This window comes from Pocillopora verrucosa, chromosome 9 (assembly GCF_036669915.1).
Source record: "Pocillopora verrucosa isolate sample1 chromosome 9, ASM3666991v2, whole genome shotgun sequence".
Taxonomy (NCBI): domain Eukaryota; kingdom Metazoa; phylum Cnidaria; class Anthozoa; order Scleractinia; family Pocilloporidae; genus Pocillopora; species Pocillopora verrucosa.
Window position 1 is genome coordinate 1,445,518 of NC_089320.1, and position 17,587 is coordinate 1,463,104.

The window sequence follows — 17,587 nt, forward strand, 5'->3', positions numbered from 1 at the left end:
GAAACATCTGCATTTATTTATTAATTTTTTTTACGAGTGAACTCATTTAATATAACGAAATTACATTTTAATACCCACACCGACGTACCACCACTGTTTCTTTAGAAACTCTCCTCCCCCTCCCCCTCCCCCTCCCCCTCTACTATCTCTGAACTTTAACCGTATCCAAAACTTTAAAACTCCTCTTATCTTGGAAATGAAGGAGGTTTCAGTCATATCCAAGCTTCCAAAGGAAAGGAAAACGTTCCACTCATCAGTTTTAAGTTTTGTTTATTATTAAAAAGACAAAGGTATTAAGTACGTTCTATCTCACGGATAAAAATGTTAGCAAGTACAAAACTAGTAAACTTATCCTGAAAGTATTGTTAAATCTAAAAATAGATTTAAAAAAAAATCTTTTTTTCAAAATGGAAAACGCTAATTGGATTCAGTTGTGATTCGACGCCGTCTCATTTTGGGACGGTATAAAATAGCGAGAACCAATGAGAAAGATTGAATTAAGTCTGCAGTACAGATACTAATTAAAGCTATGTAACTAAGAGTAGGGAGGTAAATAAAAACCTTGCGAAAAAAACCCTAATAGTTATCAAGGGAAAAAAGGTTAGGGGCTTATTTTCAGTAAGCACTACTCGTGAGGATTCGTAAGACACCAGGGATGTTTGTTTTCGTTTTTGTTTTTTTAACTTCTTTTTTTTCTTCTTATCCCAGTTTGCTTTACACACCCCACTGTATAGATGAATACACTAAAATACATATTCGTAAGAGGTATGATGTCTATTAAGGATACTATGCTTTTTACATCTACATGTTAATATGGCAAAACAGCGCTTGTCATTGTAAGGACTTGCTGAAAAATTAACATTTAACAAGTGATTATATTCATACTCAAGCTACCATAAAGCACACTATTCTTAAGCAAGTCTCCCCTCTAATTTCGCATTTATTATCTAACTTGAACCTCGCGAGTTAATTCCCTTTAATCGTGCATTTTGATGTTGTCATCTTTTTGGAGTGTGATTTTGTGTTGACGGCACGTGACAGCAGTCACACATTTTATTATCAGTTCGGTACCTCGATGAGATCTACTAAAATTAGACACGATGGTTGTTTAAAGATGACAAACGCCAAAAATAGGAATTATACTATCGAAGCTAAGTTGAAACGTTTTAAATGTATAAAATATGAATATTCAGGTAAGGTTTTTTACTGATATTACGAGCATTTTACATCAGTATGAATACCTAACTGATATTCGTTAAAAGAAAATACTTGTACAAAAGATATGTAACTGCTTTGGCCTTTACCTATGTGATGCAGCCATTCTCAACTAACATGGTCCATTGACGATTTGTCTTTGTACTAGTACCAATTCACTTTTCCAACAAAACGAGGTATCGTAATCAATAGCTCAAAAATTTGTCTCAAAGTTATTTCAAAATAGATCATAGTTTTCTCTCTGGAATTCGGATAATATAATTCTGTTCTTCTCCTTTTTTTTTCTTTTGTTTTTCGGGTTTTTTGTTTTTTGTTTTTTGTTTGTGCTTGTTTTTTGTTTTCTGTTTGTTATTTTTGGTTTTATTGTTTTTTCTTTTTTTTTTTCCTGTCTCATTATTAATCTGCTCCTACCATGCTGCTTTGTGGCCTAGTTGGTAAAATACGCAACTGGTATTTGAAGGCGTTTAAGCACCGCTCAAATTCAGTTTACCAGCGACGATGTATTCGTCATCACCCACTTTTAAAATATGATATACTCCCCTTGCATTTGTGGCCAAATTCAAACCTTTAGAGCCAGATAACCTATGATGTAGTTTTTTAGTTTAACGGGTCTAGGGGATAACTTTCGAATTTTGATTCACGCCCCACTCACGGCGGTTGCATTCATTGCAATTTGCAAAGGAACATCAACTCCTTTCCTAGGTGATTACCTAGTATAATCATATTTCCTCAAATCGAACAATCAAGCTCTGCACAGTGTCACATGTTTTCTTTAACCTGCCGTAACATATTTATTTTCCTCTTACCAAAATGATTTTGACACATTTTTTTTTTGGGGGGGAGGGGGGAGGGGGCAGATTTAAGCATTTTGTTTGCTTATTGTTCATCACAAGGTTCATGATTAACCCTGCAAGCCAAAGGTTTTCATTTGGTCAGCCAAACTTACCAATTCCAAGTCGGAACGGAAATGTACCAGTGTTTTAACCCTGACGAAGGGTTAACGCTCGAAACGTCAGCTTCAGAAACTCTTTACGGTGGCCGATTTGCATAATAAACTTAGTTCGTAAAACTAAATTATCTTGTAAAACCTCCTCTCAAGCAGCACCACAGTTTCTCTAAAACTTACCCTTTTTATGGATATGATTGGTTCGTCGTGCCCCACCTCTTTAAATAAACCAACACGCGCCTTGACAGGATCCTTTGATATTTCTCGGTTGAACCTAGGTGTTTAATTCTAGCGAATTCAATGTCTGCAACTTTCAACCTGAGTCTAAAGATGAATTCAGTCCTTTCAGGTCTACCTCGACCAGGATGATCACACTGCAAGATCATATCCTACTTGCAATTTTGAAAATAAGTAACATGATATTTTGTTTCCATGAACTTCTACTAGGTAAAGTTTCCGCACAGCCCCATACCATTGTAAAACAAATCTGTTTTCCCAATGGAAATGTATTGTTTTTGTCATTGTTTTCTCTGTTCAAGAACTGAATGCATAATGTAGGATGGGGCTGTACGGAAATTTTACCTTCTACTAGGTAAATCGTTATGTTCCTTTAACAATGGTAGGTTATGAAATTGATGCTGATGAATTTGCTGCAAATTTGCTGCGAATTTGAATATTGCCAATGTAACATCATGATGATAACTTTTTTTTCTCCCGAATCTAAAAACATCGTGCAAAACACAATTGTTATGCAAACAACATCCTCCATTCCGAGGGTGAAATCTTATTATGCTTGTAGTTTTACGCATTTGTTTTCCTCAGAAAAATTGTAACATGGCACCTTTCCTAGTTACGTAGCTAAAGTGATTTTTTTTAAAGCCATATCACAGCTGTATCACAGACAACTCTAACGCGACTTGTAAATCCACGGTTGTTCCTTTCTATTCCAAAACAAAACAAAAAATTAATCCCAACCCAAAAATATTATACCACAAAAAGAATTCCTTAACGCTACATACCTCTGACGCCTTCAACCTAATTAGATTAGATACCAGCACAATATATAACTTAGCAGTGAGAAAAATGAATGTCTCTCTAGCTATAGATCCTTTCATTAACCCTTTTTATAGCCTACTGCCCTACCGACTCAGAGATCTTTAAATTTCGTTTCACAGCAATTTTCACACTCAATATGCACCGTTTTCCTTTCACAGAACGCCAGATAATTCATGTAAATTTGGTAGTTTATGTCCTTATTCTATTTCAATGGTGAAGGCGCAACTAACGAACAAGTGGGACTTACTTATGTCGCTCAAAGTTTTGAACCTACCTAATCAGCCAATATACCTACACTAATATCGATTTTTTATTCTCGTCCTTACGACGGCTCAATTTTAGCTGTACAACATATTCATATATACATATACATACACCAAAAGGCAAAGCAACTTTTCTCCTCGTCAAAATGTTTCGGAGAAAACCATGATGAGTTCAAAATCAATTTTTCCATATTAGCTGAGAATGGATGAAGCTGAACCTCGACAATTTTGTCATTCTCTGACATTCTTATCGTAGCTGTTAAAACAAAACTAATTACATTAAAACAAGCTAACTGTTTGCATACCAGACACTTTCTCTTTCACCTCAAACCTGTACTCAAGATTCTTAACATACAGATCGCAGCCTCCAAAAAAACAAGCGAAAAACTGTGAGACTTAGTAATTATGGTGAGAAGAAAGTTAACGTGAAAAGAAAAATATAATAAAATGACAGCATAACAAAATAACAAAATAAGGAGTTCTCATCGTAAAATGAAATAAAATACTCTATTTACACCATTTACAAAATTAAAAGAAAAAAAAAGGAGACTTACTATAAACTAGTTAGACCTGACTTCCGATTACTATATCTTGCTCAACTGGCTCGTTGTCACTATGCTCGTGTTCAACACCAACTCGTGTTTCCCCGTCTTGAATCTAAAGAAAAGTAAATTTCAAAATAATTTACTCTTTGCGTTATTGGCAGGACTAGAAATTACACTGACAACACCTAGTGAAAAGCTTCCGGTAACAAATGAGATTTTCCTGTTTTATGAAAGGTAAGTGCGATGGGAACTTAAATCATCTTAGGATTTACGTAGTTTTTATTTGTTGTATTTTTTATTTTATCTAAAATCGTACACACTCATCTGCAATGAGTGCATTGATAATCATCTAGAGGTGTTTTTTTTTTAAAAATGCACGATTACGTTAATTGTTGAGTCTCAATCCTTTAGCCTTGCTTTACTCTATATTCCTAGAACATCTGCTACTTTATTGATGTCTTCATGCGGGTATTCTTAAGAAATATTTTACCATTAAAATTCACCAGACAGCATCTTGATAACGAGCGGAGGTGTAAAGTAAAATTGGACTTTCTGAGGTTAACATACATTAACATACATAAGGGTTATTATCTGAGAAATTCTCGAAAAAAAACGATGTCAATAATGGTAACTCACGGTTAAAAGGTTTACGTCTAACTCTCCCATCTCCAGGATCATATCTCCATTTTCACTCAACAGTTTTCCTTTAACTTTCATGATAGAGGCGTCACTACTTGGTAGGGTGCACGTGACATTCTCTGCCAGCCTCATATGGTCAACCTTCCTCCTTTCGACCTATAAAATAACGCATGGTGGACTACTTCACACTTTGATGATTTAATACAAAACGTTCTCTATAAGGTTTGTTACAACCAATGTAGAATTCCTTTTTTAGCAAACAATTGCCTAAGCGAAAAATCCAGATGATAAACTGTCTTTAAGGCTTAAAGTTGTAGATGAGGCCATCAAGCAATTCAGTTGGTAGAACTAGTTATAGATCTGAACTCTCACGAGGCACTAGTATTAAAGAAATCAACCTTGGAAAAAAAAAAACCGAAATAATTCTGCCTCCTATTCTTTACCTCCTTGAAAGCTTCAAAATCTTCCATGATGAACCGTGCAATGAGTTTCTCTCCTTTTTCCCTCTTCCATCGGAAACTGTTTGTGTATATCCCCTTCGTATTTTGATCACACTGCACCTCCTATGCAAAGTTCATAATCATTTCAGAGTTGTACAGGACGTCTATTATAGACACAGACAAATACTTTTTTCGTGATCTTCATTACTACAAGATAACACTTTATCTTCACATATATTAAGGCTTCTTGAGAATTAAGAACCGAGCACACTTCTCAAAATATGATTGGTCAAACTGTACCATCTGACTACTAGTTAGATCAGGTTTGACTGATTTAATTACTAACTGTCTGACGTAGTAACTAATTTCCGTAATTACCAGTGACTGTCTAAAGGATAGCTAACAACTGTTCACCAAAGTGGAGGTGGCTCGTGGTGGATATTGACCGAGCCACGAAGTGGTGAGGTAAATATCTACGTTAGCTACCGACACTGAAGTGAATAGCATTTTCAGCATGTAATAAAACAATGGAATAACATGTCCAAAATGTTGGTTTTAACTCATTTACTCCTGCAGCGATTACAATATTTTTTCGGGTGCAAATCTTGCGTGAGTTGCTCGAAGATAAATTATAAAGAATATTCGGAGTTTGTGTAACCAATTAGAGGGTGACTTCTATACTATCCACTGTTTTAGTATATACTAACATATACTAAAACAGTGCTAGTAAGACTGACTGAACGGCCGACTGGCCCACCGACACATACCCGGAGAATATTTAACCGACCAGAATCCTCCGAGGCCCTGGTGACGTACATGACCAGTTGGTGCCGTAATCTTGTTCCTACGTTTGTCGCTTCTCGCACACAGCTGAAAACATCTACCATGTAATAATCGACGCAAGACTCTTGGATGCGTAAAGGAACGTTATCGGACATGGTAGGACCGATAGAACACAATACGGTTTCTTTTACTTTCTTCTTTGGTGCAAATTGCAGCCTTGAAAAAAAATAAATAAATAAAAGATAAGAAGTTCACAAAATATATTGAATAGTGGACATAGTAATAGCGGACAATCAATATCACATCTGTGTTTTCCTGTCGTAAAGCTATTGTCCAATATTACTGAATGCACTAACTGTTGGGCACCCCTGTTTAGCATAGACAATTCTTGATTCAAGGAAAGTTAGTTTCTAAACAAAACGTGGTTCTGCGTAGGTGTGGGTTTTACAAGATAATTTGACTTGTATCCCTATATGCAAATCGAATTCACTTTAGCAGTTTTAAATCTGGTGCCAAACAGAAAACTGTTGTCAGTATGGTTAAATACTGATAATCGCTCCTTTGCTACTCTAGCATATAATGTGCAGTGTACTCTGTTTGCTAAATAACCTCTGATGTCTGACGATGTAAGGGGGTTTCCCTACGAAAAAATTAGAACAAAACAAAAACATATTCTCACCTAAGGTGTTTTCTTTCTCGAGTTATGAACGAAAACAAATGGAACCTGTCTCAGCTTTAACTAGGTCATCACAATCACTGTAGAAACGTACATGATATCTCTACTACAAAAATTTATCAAATAGAATCAGTTGCTTGTAAATTAATGCCTGTAGCGATTCTTACCCAAAGGCTTTCCGAAACCAGAGTAATGAATCTGCGTTAGATTCCTTCTTCGAATCTTTGTTGGCTGCAGTGAGATAGCCTTTGGTCTTTTGAGCTCTTTGATTCACCACTCACATTACAAATCAGCTGCTTAGTACACGTGCACTTGTTTCCAAATGATTTAATCGCGAGCTCTATGCGTTATACGGGCAACAGACTTTGTACCGAGTGCCCACAAGCCAAACATGTGATGAATAAGGGATTCCCCTTAGCACTTTCGACTTCAAAAATGCTTACACATCAAAAATCAACAGCCTTTATTGAGACGCCGTCTGACAAATTAACTTTTTGCTCAGACTTAGTTATTGTAAAGGATTTCCCTGTTTTCTTCTCAGATATTCAATAGCCTAGAGACTAAGGCTTCAGCGAAAGAGCTTATCTTGGAAACCCGAAGGCCGCTTTCCTAAGCGTTTCTGGATTTTTGTTTATCTGGTCACGTGAAAGTGTTGTATTCAGGGTTGAATGATTTTCTATACGACAAAAAAGTGCTTCATTGCAAATTTTTGTTTCGACAAGGGAAAAACCCCGGCCTTATTTTTTTTGTTTGTTTTGTTTTGTTTTGGATTTATTTCTGTATGACTTGTTTCAAATCATATACCTTATTTTGGTGCTTTCGCCAGATTCGCTATCTGCAGCAGAACATAGGAGAAAAATTTAGTAATAGAATATAAAATCTCATGAAAACTTTAGTTTCGTCGTTTGGTTATTTTTTTAACCTCTACAGACGGCGACTGCATGGCGGTTAATGACGTGCTTGTATTATGTTTAACTAGTGGTCTCAGTTTTCATTTGTTATGAAGATATTTGCCTTTATTTTTATTTTAATTTCACTTCACAGCTCAAATGGAAATCGAAGGCGACTTCAATAAGCAATCTTGGCAGCGTTAAATGCCCATCTATTGTAGTTTCCATCACCGGTTGAGCTAAAACATGCTTTGTATCTTAAATGTTTCACTAATTAGGGGAAAATTCCCTTTTCGCTTTCACTTTCCTGTTTGGGTTAAATATTGGCGACAAGTACCAGTCAAAATCCATCCAGTTGGCACGAATCAAGCAGCGCAAACAGGGAAAGAGATGTTCGTGGTGTTGAAGTCATGTAAAGCCCAAGAGAAAGCAAAAATCCGGCCCAGCAGCAAGAATGTGTCCAGGTAACACAATGCACATATTATCAACTGATTCACAAATCTACAGACACTGACTCCTACATTAACTAGACTGCACCTTCCAAATAACAGAAAATGTTGCACACATTAAAAGTTCTTGCTGTGTCGCCCGAAATTCAAAATTAGCATACATTTTCATCTTCGGTATCTTCATAGCGGCTGCAGTTATATGCTAATACATTGAAATTATATTGAAAATATAGAAGGAGTTATTTCCAATTTATCTGTAGCTCTAAACACATGAAATGATTTTAACTTTTCCTCTGACGCAGTGCAAGGCGTTTTTTTGTTGTTTTGTTCCTTCGTTCATTTGTTTGTTTGTCTGATTTTTTTTCCAACGAAGAATGCTGGATGAGCTCGAATTTTCTTTGGTTCATTAGTGACATTTTTGTCACTGGAGTGTCATTCTGTGTGAGGACTGATCTGAAGCACGTTTGCAGACTCATCATCATCCTCATTATAGCCTCAACCGTCACCATCTTCATCGTTATCATTATCACTGCCATCATTACTATTATCGTCACGGTCATCATCGTTATCATTATCATCATTTATTTGTATCAGTATCGCAGAGGTCATGGGGTCAGATCTCGTGCGGACCTGAACATTTTTCAGGCCTTATTTTCACCACTAGTTCAGTAGTATTCATAACTGCAAGGATCGATTCTATATCCGTTTATTCAACCGCAGTGCACATATCTGATTTTCATATATTTGCAGTCGTTGTTATCATCATTGTCACCATCGTCATCATTATCACTGCCATCATTACTATCATCGTCACTGTCATCATCGTTATCATTATCATCAAGCAAACAATCTATCTATATATCTATCCATCTTATCAACCATCAATCCATCAATCTAGCTATAGATCCATCTCTTTACTTGTTCTTCTGGCAATTTTAAAGTCTAGTTTATCATGCATCTCCTTCTTTTTTTCTCTAGGGTTGTTTTAAACGTTTTTTTAAACTGATATTATATCTTAATCTCTAACAGCTGTGATGGTCAGTGGCCGTTACGTGATATATCAAAATGGGCCCATTCCTCCGAAGCCCATTTTGCTGGAACACTGCTGTTTGATGGTGAAGGGAAACACCTGGGTTACTTCTGTTAAATGCCGGCCACATTCCAATCAAAGTAAGAAAAAGAAAAAGTGGCAAAATATTAAAGAAGTGTATCCTGATGCTAAGGTGGAGACAAAACATAACGACATCCGGCTGACGTTGCCAGTGCTAAGAGAAAGTCTCGAAGTGGCAGCCTTTGGAACTCCAGGAAAAGATGACCAGAAGCGAATGCAAATGACGATCTTTGGGAAGGAGCCAACCAAAGCCTGTGACTGGCATATCAGAGTTTATCTAATAGATGATTCCGAAATGGCGTTCAAGGTAACACATTTACTCCTGATCTGTATTCCACCAATTTTTCTCTAAAGGAATAAAGGTTAAGTCAAAAGAAAAAAATGAGAAAAACTAAAGAAGAAAAAAAGAAAGATTATTGCCTCAATGATCCTACTGAAATATTTCATCCTCTTCTTGAATCACTCTTCTGAATTTTTCAAGCATTTTTCTCCTAAGTTAGTTTGCTCTTTGCTCGAATAAGTTGTTTTAATTTTTTTGTATATCTTTGTTTGACTTGTTTGTTTGTTTGTTTTGTTTACGTTGTCTGTAAAATCTGTTCACCTTTTCCCTTTTATTCAATTTTACAGCAGATTTGCAAGGAAAGAGAAGATGCAGAAATGAAATTTTTGACAACACTATCAAGCTTGTTTGTATCCAACAGTGAGCAGGATATCAGCATAAAAGTTTCTGCCGTGGCATCGGGGTGGCACATCTCAGGGGAAAATATGAAAGTAAGTTAGTCTAGAGAGGGAGGGTGTGTTGTTAGATAGTATGACTTTCAGGGATAACTGACAGTAGAAATAAGATTTAGTTTTGATGGTAAAACACGCATTTAAGCAGCAGATAGAGCCTGCCAACGCAATAATTTTAGGGTTCTGATCCCAAGGTTCTCAACTTTCATATAATTCCGTAGGCGATAGCTTCAAGAAGTGCCTGGAATTACCAAGAAAATCCGACAGATTTTCCCTGTTGTGAGTTTTCTGTGAGTCACGTTGATATAACAAAACAGCAGTTCTTCTGTAAAATGACAGCAACACACGAAAACGACATTGCTGGCAACGAGATTGTGGCCTTTTTCCAACAGGTAAATAAACTCATCATAACCTTTACTTAATCCATATTGTATCTTCACGGTTATCGTAATGCTATCGACTTTACGAAGCAATTTACAAAGAAGTAGCCAAGGTAGAAATTACTAGCTAGACGACACGAGTGAGCGACGGCATGAGAAGAGTTGAGAAATTGCTGAAAGATCGATCTCAAAAAGTGAGATTAAGTTATCTATTAGTTTATTTGCAAATGAAAACAACTCGTTTGGAAGAACGGTGGTTCAAAAACAAAACAAAAACAAAGACAAAAAAAGGAGAAAAATAATTAAAAAAAAAGAGAGGGAGAAAAACTGATAAGGAATAAGTTTTAAAACAACAAATGTCAGCTAATATAATAGCTAATATTAGGATAGGCGATTTATCAGATCTCCTTACTTCATATTACAGAAAAGTGATGCCAAGATCAATAACCCAACTGAAAAGAAGTTCAAGAACACTCTGAAGATGAACTGTTCGAAAGGTTAGACATATTTATGCTTTTGTTTATAATTGGACAAAATTGTATCATTATGCTTTCCTAGTCAAATTTACCTTAGGTCCCCCAATCATATTTACTCAATGTCTTTTAGATATCCCTAGGGTTAAGGAGGGAAAGGGGATTTATTCAAATTGAATAGCTCTCGCCTAACTTTATGAGAGCCGAGCCTACATTGAGAGTATAGGATGTATAAAGATGAACACTAAAATATTTCTGTCGTTTAACCGATGGGTTGTTTGGCTAAAAATACCTCAGCAGTTGACTGATGAGATGAAATGAGCATCAACAGGTGGGCTGTCCCAAGATAGGCTGCCCTAATTCAAGCAGCTTCGTTAGTCAGAAGTGAAAATTATGAAGCTGAAAAACCTTTTGGTGGGGAATTTTCGATTAAATAATCGATGCATTCATTCATTCCCTCATTTATTTGTCCATTCATTCATTTTTATCATCAGAATCCAATGCTACTGGATGAAGACTCTTAGACGGTTGTATTTGTACAGCTTCTTAACAAGCCTTGCAGCTTTGTGTTAACATAATGATTTCCACCGTCCACTGTATTGACACGCTCACAAATTTCCAAAGATAACACAAAAAGGCCTCCAGTCAAATTGCAAAAATGATGGATCTAAATTTCTTTGAATAGATCTTTGCAAGGCTGAAAAAAAATAAAAAAAACTTAAATAGTAGAATGCATCGAGTCAAATTAAAATGTAGAAATGTAGGGGCTGAGTTTTTGTCTTTTTTTTTTTTTTGGCCAATTTTATGGACCAAACCTAATGCCACATTGAAATCTGTCAGCATTTTATGGGCAGTCAATTAAAAGCAAAAAAATGTCCAGCTGTTGAAAGTTTTCTTGTTTGACCTTTATTTGACAACTCTCTTCTATGTTTTTCTTCCTTATTCTTTTTTTCTTGTTTGTTTTTTTGTTATTTATTTTCTATATAATTTACTCTTTCATGTTATCTAAACGAATTAGTTACGGCTTAACCCCAGTACCTCAAATTGCCATGGGAAATTGAAATTACTTCGAGTTATTAGGGCTTTGAACAAAAAGGCAAGAAACACTTGATTAAAGAGGTTTTATGCTTATACAAGTTTCACTGGAAGATTTCTAGAAATGTAAGAGAATAACAACGACAAAAGAAAACAAAACAAAAAAAAAGCATGAAAACCACAAAAAAGTAGATGCTCTTCAGAATGTTTATAGCGCTTAATCTAATTTTAACATTTGCTGAAAAATCTATTCACATGATTGATTTGAAGGATAGTTTTCCGTTGCAAATTGTTATTGCTCATTAGTCTGCAAAAATTAAAATCGACTTCGAGTTATCGAGGGTAAATTTTCAAAGAAAAGTACCTGAAGGGAAGTAAAAATCGCTACGAGTTAGCGGGGGTTTTAAGTTAACGAGGTTTTGAGTTATAGGGGTTAAAATTACATTAAATGTATGAGGCAAATCTAAGGGAAATCAGTTTTGCTTCGAGTTAGTATGGAAATCGAGTCACCGAGGGCTCGAGTTATCGGGATTCAACCTATATTAATTTTTATTCCAACCAATTTTTATTTTTCTATCTTTGACTCAGTACATGTTTTCGAAAGGTGGTGAGGCAAGAAGATGTGGACTCGCTGTCGTGACGTGAGCAATTTCTGAATGAAGACTTTAAAAATAATCGTGAACTTTTCACATGAAACCATTCGACCCATTGCCTCTGGGTATCTGTACATTCAACTTAACCCCTCTCCCTCACCCCTCCTTCCCCCTGTACGTAATGAATGAAACTTGAGCTCGGGAGAGTATAGATAAACAGTATACGTAACACGAACTGATACTGTATTTCATTCAAATCAATCCGATATTTACATGTTTACAGGGTAGATAAGCGTAGTTCGGACGATTAAGGCGTCTTCTGCCGTCTTAGCTGTCAACATACGGCTCCACACTTGCGCCAACCACGGTACATCACGGTCTCACGACCCTGGACAGGCTCAGTCCGGACCGCCACCGCAGGCGACCAATGTAGTGCGTTTAATCGCAGCAACTCGCGCCGTCTCGAACTAAACGTCACGCGCCTCTCCGCCACTCCAATAGAACTTCTGTCCCTCCCTTTACTCAGGATTGTTGCCATGCTCCACCGCTGGTTTCGTCTCAATCAAATGAGTCTACAGAGGAAATATTTTTTTCACAAATTTAAATTTTTTTGTCAATGAGAAACCTAATCTTCTTAAGATGGCAAGATATGAGAAAGATAACGGAGAAGGTAAATAATGATACCAACGTTAAACTGCAGCTTCTTTATACATCACTATCCTTTGAATGAACAGCTATGCGGGCATTGTTTCTTTTTAGCTCATTTCTCAGCAAAGTATGTTTGCAATTTTTGTTGCTGTTTGAACAATTTTTAGGCTCGGCGCTTTTCATTGAATTTTAGCGATAAATTTGTCGCGGGAAGTTTTTCCTGCCGAATTACCACTTATTCATTGCGGGTCAATTTTGTTATTCTAAATAGATAAAACTATGTCACCAAAAGATGTTATAATTATAATTTAATTCAGAGCTTGATTCTTCATAGATTAATTACGCACGTTATCATTTCATTATTGTTTTTGAATGTCACACCACTCACCGAAGGTAGGTTTACCTCCAACTGCTCCGTTTCGAGGAGTAGCTCATCCCTTTCGCTGGTCAGTTTTACAATTATCTTCAGCGAGGCTACGCGGCCATGCGGAAGTGTGTAAGTTAACTTCTCTGGCAGTGTAAACTGGTCGATCTTTATTCTTTCGATCTGAGTCAACATATACAAAAACAATTGAAAGTCAAGCAAAGTGATATTCTCTGACTACAGCCAAACTTCTTTTAAGTGATCACCCACGAGTGAACAAGTATTGATCTCATAATCTGCAGGGATAGCATACAGATTCCACTGAAACTGTTACCCTACAAAGGCTTATTATGTACATAGATACAAATAATCCTTAATTTGTTTGCTCTTAAATTCGAATTAAATTGCCATTTCGTTTTTAACCAGATGTGCAGCCGAGTAACCTCATTTTTTAAGTGGGCAATCTAACTGTCTTCCACGCAAGTTGTAACTGACCAAACTGAAATGAAGCTTACAGAATCCAGCCCCTCATGTTCCCATGGTTCTTACCCGTTTAACTGCTCCAAAATCACCCGTTTTCAACTCAGCAATTATAGACCGCGCTTCTTTCTCTTTCGTACAGAATTTGTCAACATGGACCCTCATCATGCCAAGTCGAGATTGTTCTTCCTGAAATAAAACCAGGACATCACTTACTTGTTATTTCTTTCTGTCCTTTAAACTCAGATGCGACCTAAAATTTCGATATTTAGCACAAAGAGCAATTGGGAAGAATCAATAAATTTATAACGAGAAGAATGCTTATTTTCATGCGCTGCTAAATTTCCAAATTACTTTACATACAACCGTGACAAAGCCAAACGCGAGAGTAGTTTTTCAGGTCTGAGAGCAATGTTGTGCTCTTCATTCATTATCCATCTTCAAAAGAGCAAAATAAAACAGAGACAAATGAATAAAGGGGGTAAGTTTCTAAGAAGAAACTGCGTCGGTGGGAGAGTATAGCAGGTAATTTAATGTTAACAACTGAGTTGAAAACGTAAATTGGCCACCGTTAAGGGTAAAAAAGCTAACGTTTCGAGCGTTAGCCCTTCGTTAGAGCGATGACAAAGGCTAACGCTCGAAACTTCACTTTTTGGCCCTTTACGGTGGCCAATTGACGTTTTCAACTCAGTTGCTAGCACTAAATTACCTGCAGAGACAAAGACAAACAGACAAAACAAAACCAGACAGACACAGGAAAACTCGCCACAGCTTCCCTAGGTTGTCGTCATAAAGTTGGATTTCAAATCTGTTCAAAGATGGTAAGATGATTCAGCCATGCACAGGAATTCTTTAAAGGCTCTCAACTGATATCAAAGCTATGTTTAGCTCAAGTATTTGTTCGATAAGTTCTATATAATTAGAGAGAAGTAACTGATGGTACAGCATTTCTTGGGAGAAGACAACAGAACAAGATGCTTTTTTACAGATACCTGTAGGAAGGTTTTTCTGCTCTGACCTCCACTTTTGGTTAGATAGAGGTAAAGCTGGCTCTGTTGTCCTGGCTGTACGAGGCTATATATATCCATAATGTAGTCATCCTCACAACCCAAGCATGCTCTTTTAGCGACCGGCTCGTCTTCATCCATTTTCCTGTTGGAGGAAGGAAGGAAACTATTTTATCGAGACGCTCTTGTAAACAAGGTAGAGCTAAGAGAATCAACCGCTAATTTTGGCCAAATTAAATGAAATAATTGTGAACTATTTGTGCTAATGCGCACCCTTAGTCAGCCATGTTGGATCACTTGAACGAGAAAGCCTGGACCGAGCTGGACCGAGCTGGACCGAGTGCAAAGGTGCAAACAGCGAAGCGAGGTGGGGGGAAGGGGTGATCGTCTCCTCTCCCCCGTCTCATCTCCCTCCCTTGTTACGCTCGAATTTTCCTTTCGTCCTTTTAAAATAATCGATGGAGAACACACCAACCCCCGGATGAAACTTGAAAGATCAGCCATATCTCACCACAAATCGCTTTGTGTTCGAGATGAAATTAACACAGGCTAGTCACCAGCATGATATCAACTTTTCTTCGAATCTCATCACTAGTAAATTTAGATAGCATAAACCGAGTGATAAACAGATTTACTGACCTCACACGCTTTTGTGATGATTTGATTTCGTCTCGATCTTTTCTGATTTCGCTTGCTCAAAGTTCTTTTTTGGCTGGGCAGTTTAAATGTTGGCTTTAGTGTCAAGATGAGTTCAAAATGTCCTAGCCTTCCCTCAGGTAAATACAGCTGATAAATCGTAAGGAAGAGTTCGAACACAACTACAATGGTTTCATTTCGCCATTGTGTTGCACGGGGAATCCCCTTGCACCCCTCTTTGCTCCCTTACGTCAAACTGTTTTCATCTATTTTTATCTTATTTCTGTCATTTTCATTTTCGTTATTGTTATTGTGACCTCTGAAGTGTTTTTAGTTACATGGGTCACAGAAAGAAGGTTTTCCCTTCTGTGTTTTGAAACACTGCACTTTCGATTTCGTTTTCGGTGAAATGTAACCCGGAGCGATAAGATGCAAAACCTCGATCATTTTTCGTCTCTTTCACCGGCGAATTGTGAAACTCATAAAGCATGCAACCAAAATAACCATCGGAAAAAAAAAACAAGGTCAGAAATTTAAAAAATAATTAGAGAACAAAACTGTATCTTCTGCACTTTTTCGAGGCTTAAAATTGCGTGACGGGTACTTAACAATCGGTGTTATGCGCGTGACATTGAAATACATATCATTGATTTCGATAAAAACCCTTTCAAAACGCAAACCGAGTAACCTGCTCACGCGATGTTAAAGCTTGTTTGTGACAAATCAGTGACAGGCCTTTTCGCTTTTCGCACTTCCGATCGATTTGACGATTTCTAGACAGCAAACTGCACTGTACGATATCAGACGTAGTGCTTTACGATACAAAATACCTTAGCCACAGGCGAAGATCTTGATCGATAGTAGGCATCAGTGGATTGCGCAGGATAAGTTAAGAAAATTAGAGTATAAGTAGTCACTTGTTACCACAAAGAGAATTCACAATTTACCGAAAGTGGTGATCCCTAATAGGAGCTTTGCTATATAGCATGTTGATTGACCGGCCTATAAATTACACTCACTCTTTCTTTCGACGATTTACTTTCTTTCCTATAAAGGAGAGCTGACCGTTATTCTATTCCACTTCGATTCTTTTCTCTTAGCAGAGGTACAGATGAATAGAATATGATCCGGGTTTTTATTGTTTGTTTGTTTTTTTTAAACTGAGCCGGCATTGTCAAGGGTAATCCCCTTGAGTTCCTCCACGTGCCAATGCTTTTTTTTGTTTTCGATGACACAGCACTTTCGATTCCCGGTTTTAAAATACGTTCCAAAATTAAGAGAACCAACCCGTCACGTGGCCTGAATCATCACGCCACTTTAAATGCGAACTCTCCAACTGTGCTCTTAAAATCCATCAAAAGGGCAAAAGTCTATGAATATTTGTTATCTGGTTTACGTTTATAAACGACCGAGCTTTTTCAGCCATTTAAATAGCGTGACTTAATGGAATAGTATCTATTTGTTTGAATGAAATTTTTTTTTTAAAACGCGAAGCAACGCATGGAGTCTATATGGAATTAAGGAAGCACTCACAGATGGATGATACAGCTGGCATGGAATCCAAATAGGTTTAAATAAATACAAACTAAAATCAGTTCTCAACGAATATTTAACCGGGTTGTTAACAAAAACTGCGCTTTTATGCAAGCTCAGAGGTAACCAAATAAAAAGTGTTTTTGTTGCATTCGATATTGTCTTAAAGAACCTACCACTTGAAAACTCTCAGAAGAAGTCCTTAGTTCTCTGTCTGTCCGCTTCAATACTGCAGTTATTCTCTTGATGCCTGATTCTCTAAATTCTCACCCCTTATATTCGCGCCTAATCAGAGTGGACAAATCGTTTTGAACAGATGGATAGTTTAAGGCGAATTCTTACTCTCTTGCCTTCGTAAGATTTATAACCTCGCGAGTCAGCCTCTACCGTACCGTCTTACCGCCTGATATATTTTTTAGAATCACGTGACTATTCGTCCCCTCTTCAAGGACAGCTTTTGTTTAACCTATGGAAAATAAGTTTCGCTTTCTAATTTGAGCACTATTCTTAAGAATTTCTATCCTCATTTTCTAACCGGATGGGCTCGTGACAGGGTAACGACACGAATGGAGCAATCGAAACTTTATCAACTTTAACATCTTGGGGGAATCCCCGATGGATTTGCATAACAGGCCGTTATCAATATTGATATCCGCTAAAAGTGCCTGATAAGCGCATTTTTGTTTGGGAGGG

At 37.1% G+C, this 17,587-nt stretch overlaps 3 protein-coding genes across 8 annotated transcripts; 1 reads left to right on the forward strand and 2 right to left on the reverse strand.

The window, feature by feature from the left end:
• Nucleotides 1-163: 163 nt before the first annotated feature.
• On the reverse strand, nt 164-6,908 carry LOC136283215 (uncharacterized). Of its 3 annotated transcripts, XR_010718639.1 has the most exons (6): nt 6,731-6,908; nt 5,872-6,103; nt 5,108-5,227; nt 4,662-4,820; nt 2,744-4,137; nt 164-2,598 (listed from the first exon to the last, which is right to left on the reverse strand). XR_010718639.1 is itself a non-coding variant. In XM_066171666.1 (5 exons), the coding sequence occupies exons 2-5, from the start codon at nt 6,040-6,042 to the stop codon at nt 4,045-4,047; spliced, it is 543 nt and encodes a 180-aa protein (XP_066027763.1). In that variant the 5' UTR covers nt 6,043-6,103; nt 6,731-6,908; the 3' UTR covers nt 164-4,044. The 3 variants fall into 3 exon arrangements, 2 of the variants coding, with proteins under 2 accessions (XP_066027763.1, XP_066027764.1); XM_066171666.1 differs by having other exon boundaries at nt 164-4,137; XM_066171667.1 differs by lacking the exon at nt 6,731-6,908 and adding an exon at nt 6,567-6,684 and having other exon boundaries at nt 164-4,137.
• An 896-nt stretch (nt 6,909-7,804) lies between these two features.
• Nucleotides 7,805-11,477, forward strand: LOC131780544 (uncharacterized). The gene is made up of 6 exons (XM_066171665.1): nt 7,805-7,917; nt 8,932-9,320; nt 9,641-9,784; nt 9,967-10,137; nt 10,550-10,622; nt 11,093-11,477. Exons 1-6 carry the CDS (start codon nt 7,908-7,910, stop codon nt 11,110-11,112), a joined length of 807 nt encoding a protein of 268 aa, XP_066027762.1. The 5' UTR covers nt 7,805-7,907; the 3' UTR covers nt 11,113-11,477.
• A 981-nt stretch (nt 11,478-12,458) lies between these two features.
• On the reverse strand, nt 12,459-17,302 carry LOC131780535 (uncharacterized). 4 transcript variants are annotated; one of them, XM_059097134.2, is made up of 5 exons: nt 17,071-17,302; nt 14,711-14,870; nt 13,788-13,907; nt 13,263-13,421; nt 12,459-12,798 (listed from the first exon to the last, which is right to left on the reverse strand). In XM_059097134.2, the coding sequence occupies exons 2-5, from the start codon at nt 14,864-14,866 to the stop codon at nt 12,745-12,747; spliced, it is 489 nt and encodes a 162-aa protein (XP_058953117.1). In that variant the 5' UTR covers nt 14,867-14,870; nt 17,071-17,302; the 3' UTR covers nt 12,459-12,744. The 4 variants fall into 4 exon arrangements, with proteins under 4 accessions (XP_058953117.1, XP_058953118.1, XP_058953116.1 ...); XM_059097135.2 differs by lacking the exon at nt 17,071-17,302 and adding an exon at nt 16,381-16,782; XM_059097133.2 differs by lacking the exon at nt 17,071-17,302 and adding an exon at nt 15,365-16,345.
• Nucleotides 17,303-17,587: the final 285 nt, after the last annotated feature.

What these genes read in the sequence shown, in the direction of transcription:
- LOC131780544 (XM_066171665.1), top strand. An exon ending in TCTCAGGGGAAAATATGAAA is followed by an intron (nt 9,785 to 9,966) that starts GTAAGTTAGTCT and finishes ATAATTCCGTAG; the next exon opens with GCGATAGCTTCAAGAAGTGC. An exon ending in GAAGATGAACTGTTCGAAAG is followed by an intron (nt 10,623 to 11,092) that starts GTTAGACATATT and finishes TTTTATCATCAG; the next exon opens with AATCCAATGCTACTGGATGA.
- LOC131780535 (XM_059097134.2), bottom strand. Translation starts at nt 14,866, where the DNA reads ATGGATGAAGACGAGCCGGTCGCTAAAAGAGCATGCTTGGGTTGTGAG. An exon ending in GCAGAAAAACCTTCCTACAG is followed by an intron (nt 13,908 to 14,710) that starts GTATCTGTAAAA and finishes GTTTTATTTCAG; the next exon opens with GAAGAACAATCTCGACTTGG. An exon ending in TGGAGGTAAACCTACCTTCG is followed by an intron (nt 12,799 to 13,262) that starts GTGAGTGGTGTG and finishes TTTCCTCTGTAG; the next exon opens with ACTCATTTGATTGAGACGAA.
- LOC136283215 (XM_066171666.1), bottom strand. Translation starts at nt 6,042, where the DNA reads ATGTCCGATAACGTTCCTTTACGCATCCAAGAGTCTTGCGTCGATTAT. An exon ending in ATTTTGAAGCTTTCAAGGAG is followed by an intron (nt 4,821 to 5,107) that starts GTAAAGAATAGG and finishes GTTATTTTATAG; the next exon opens with GTCGAAAGGAGGAAGGTTGA. An exon ending in TAGACGTAAACCTTTTAACC is followed by an intron (nt 4,138 to 4,661) that starts GTGAGTTACCAT and finishes ACTTTTCTTTAG; the next exon opens with ATTCAAGACGGGGAAACACG.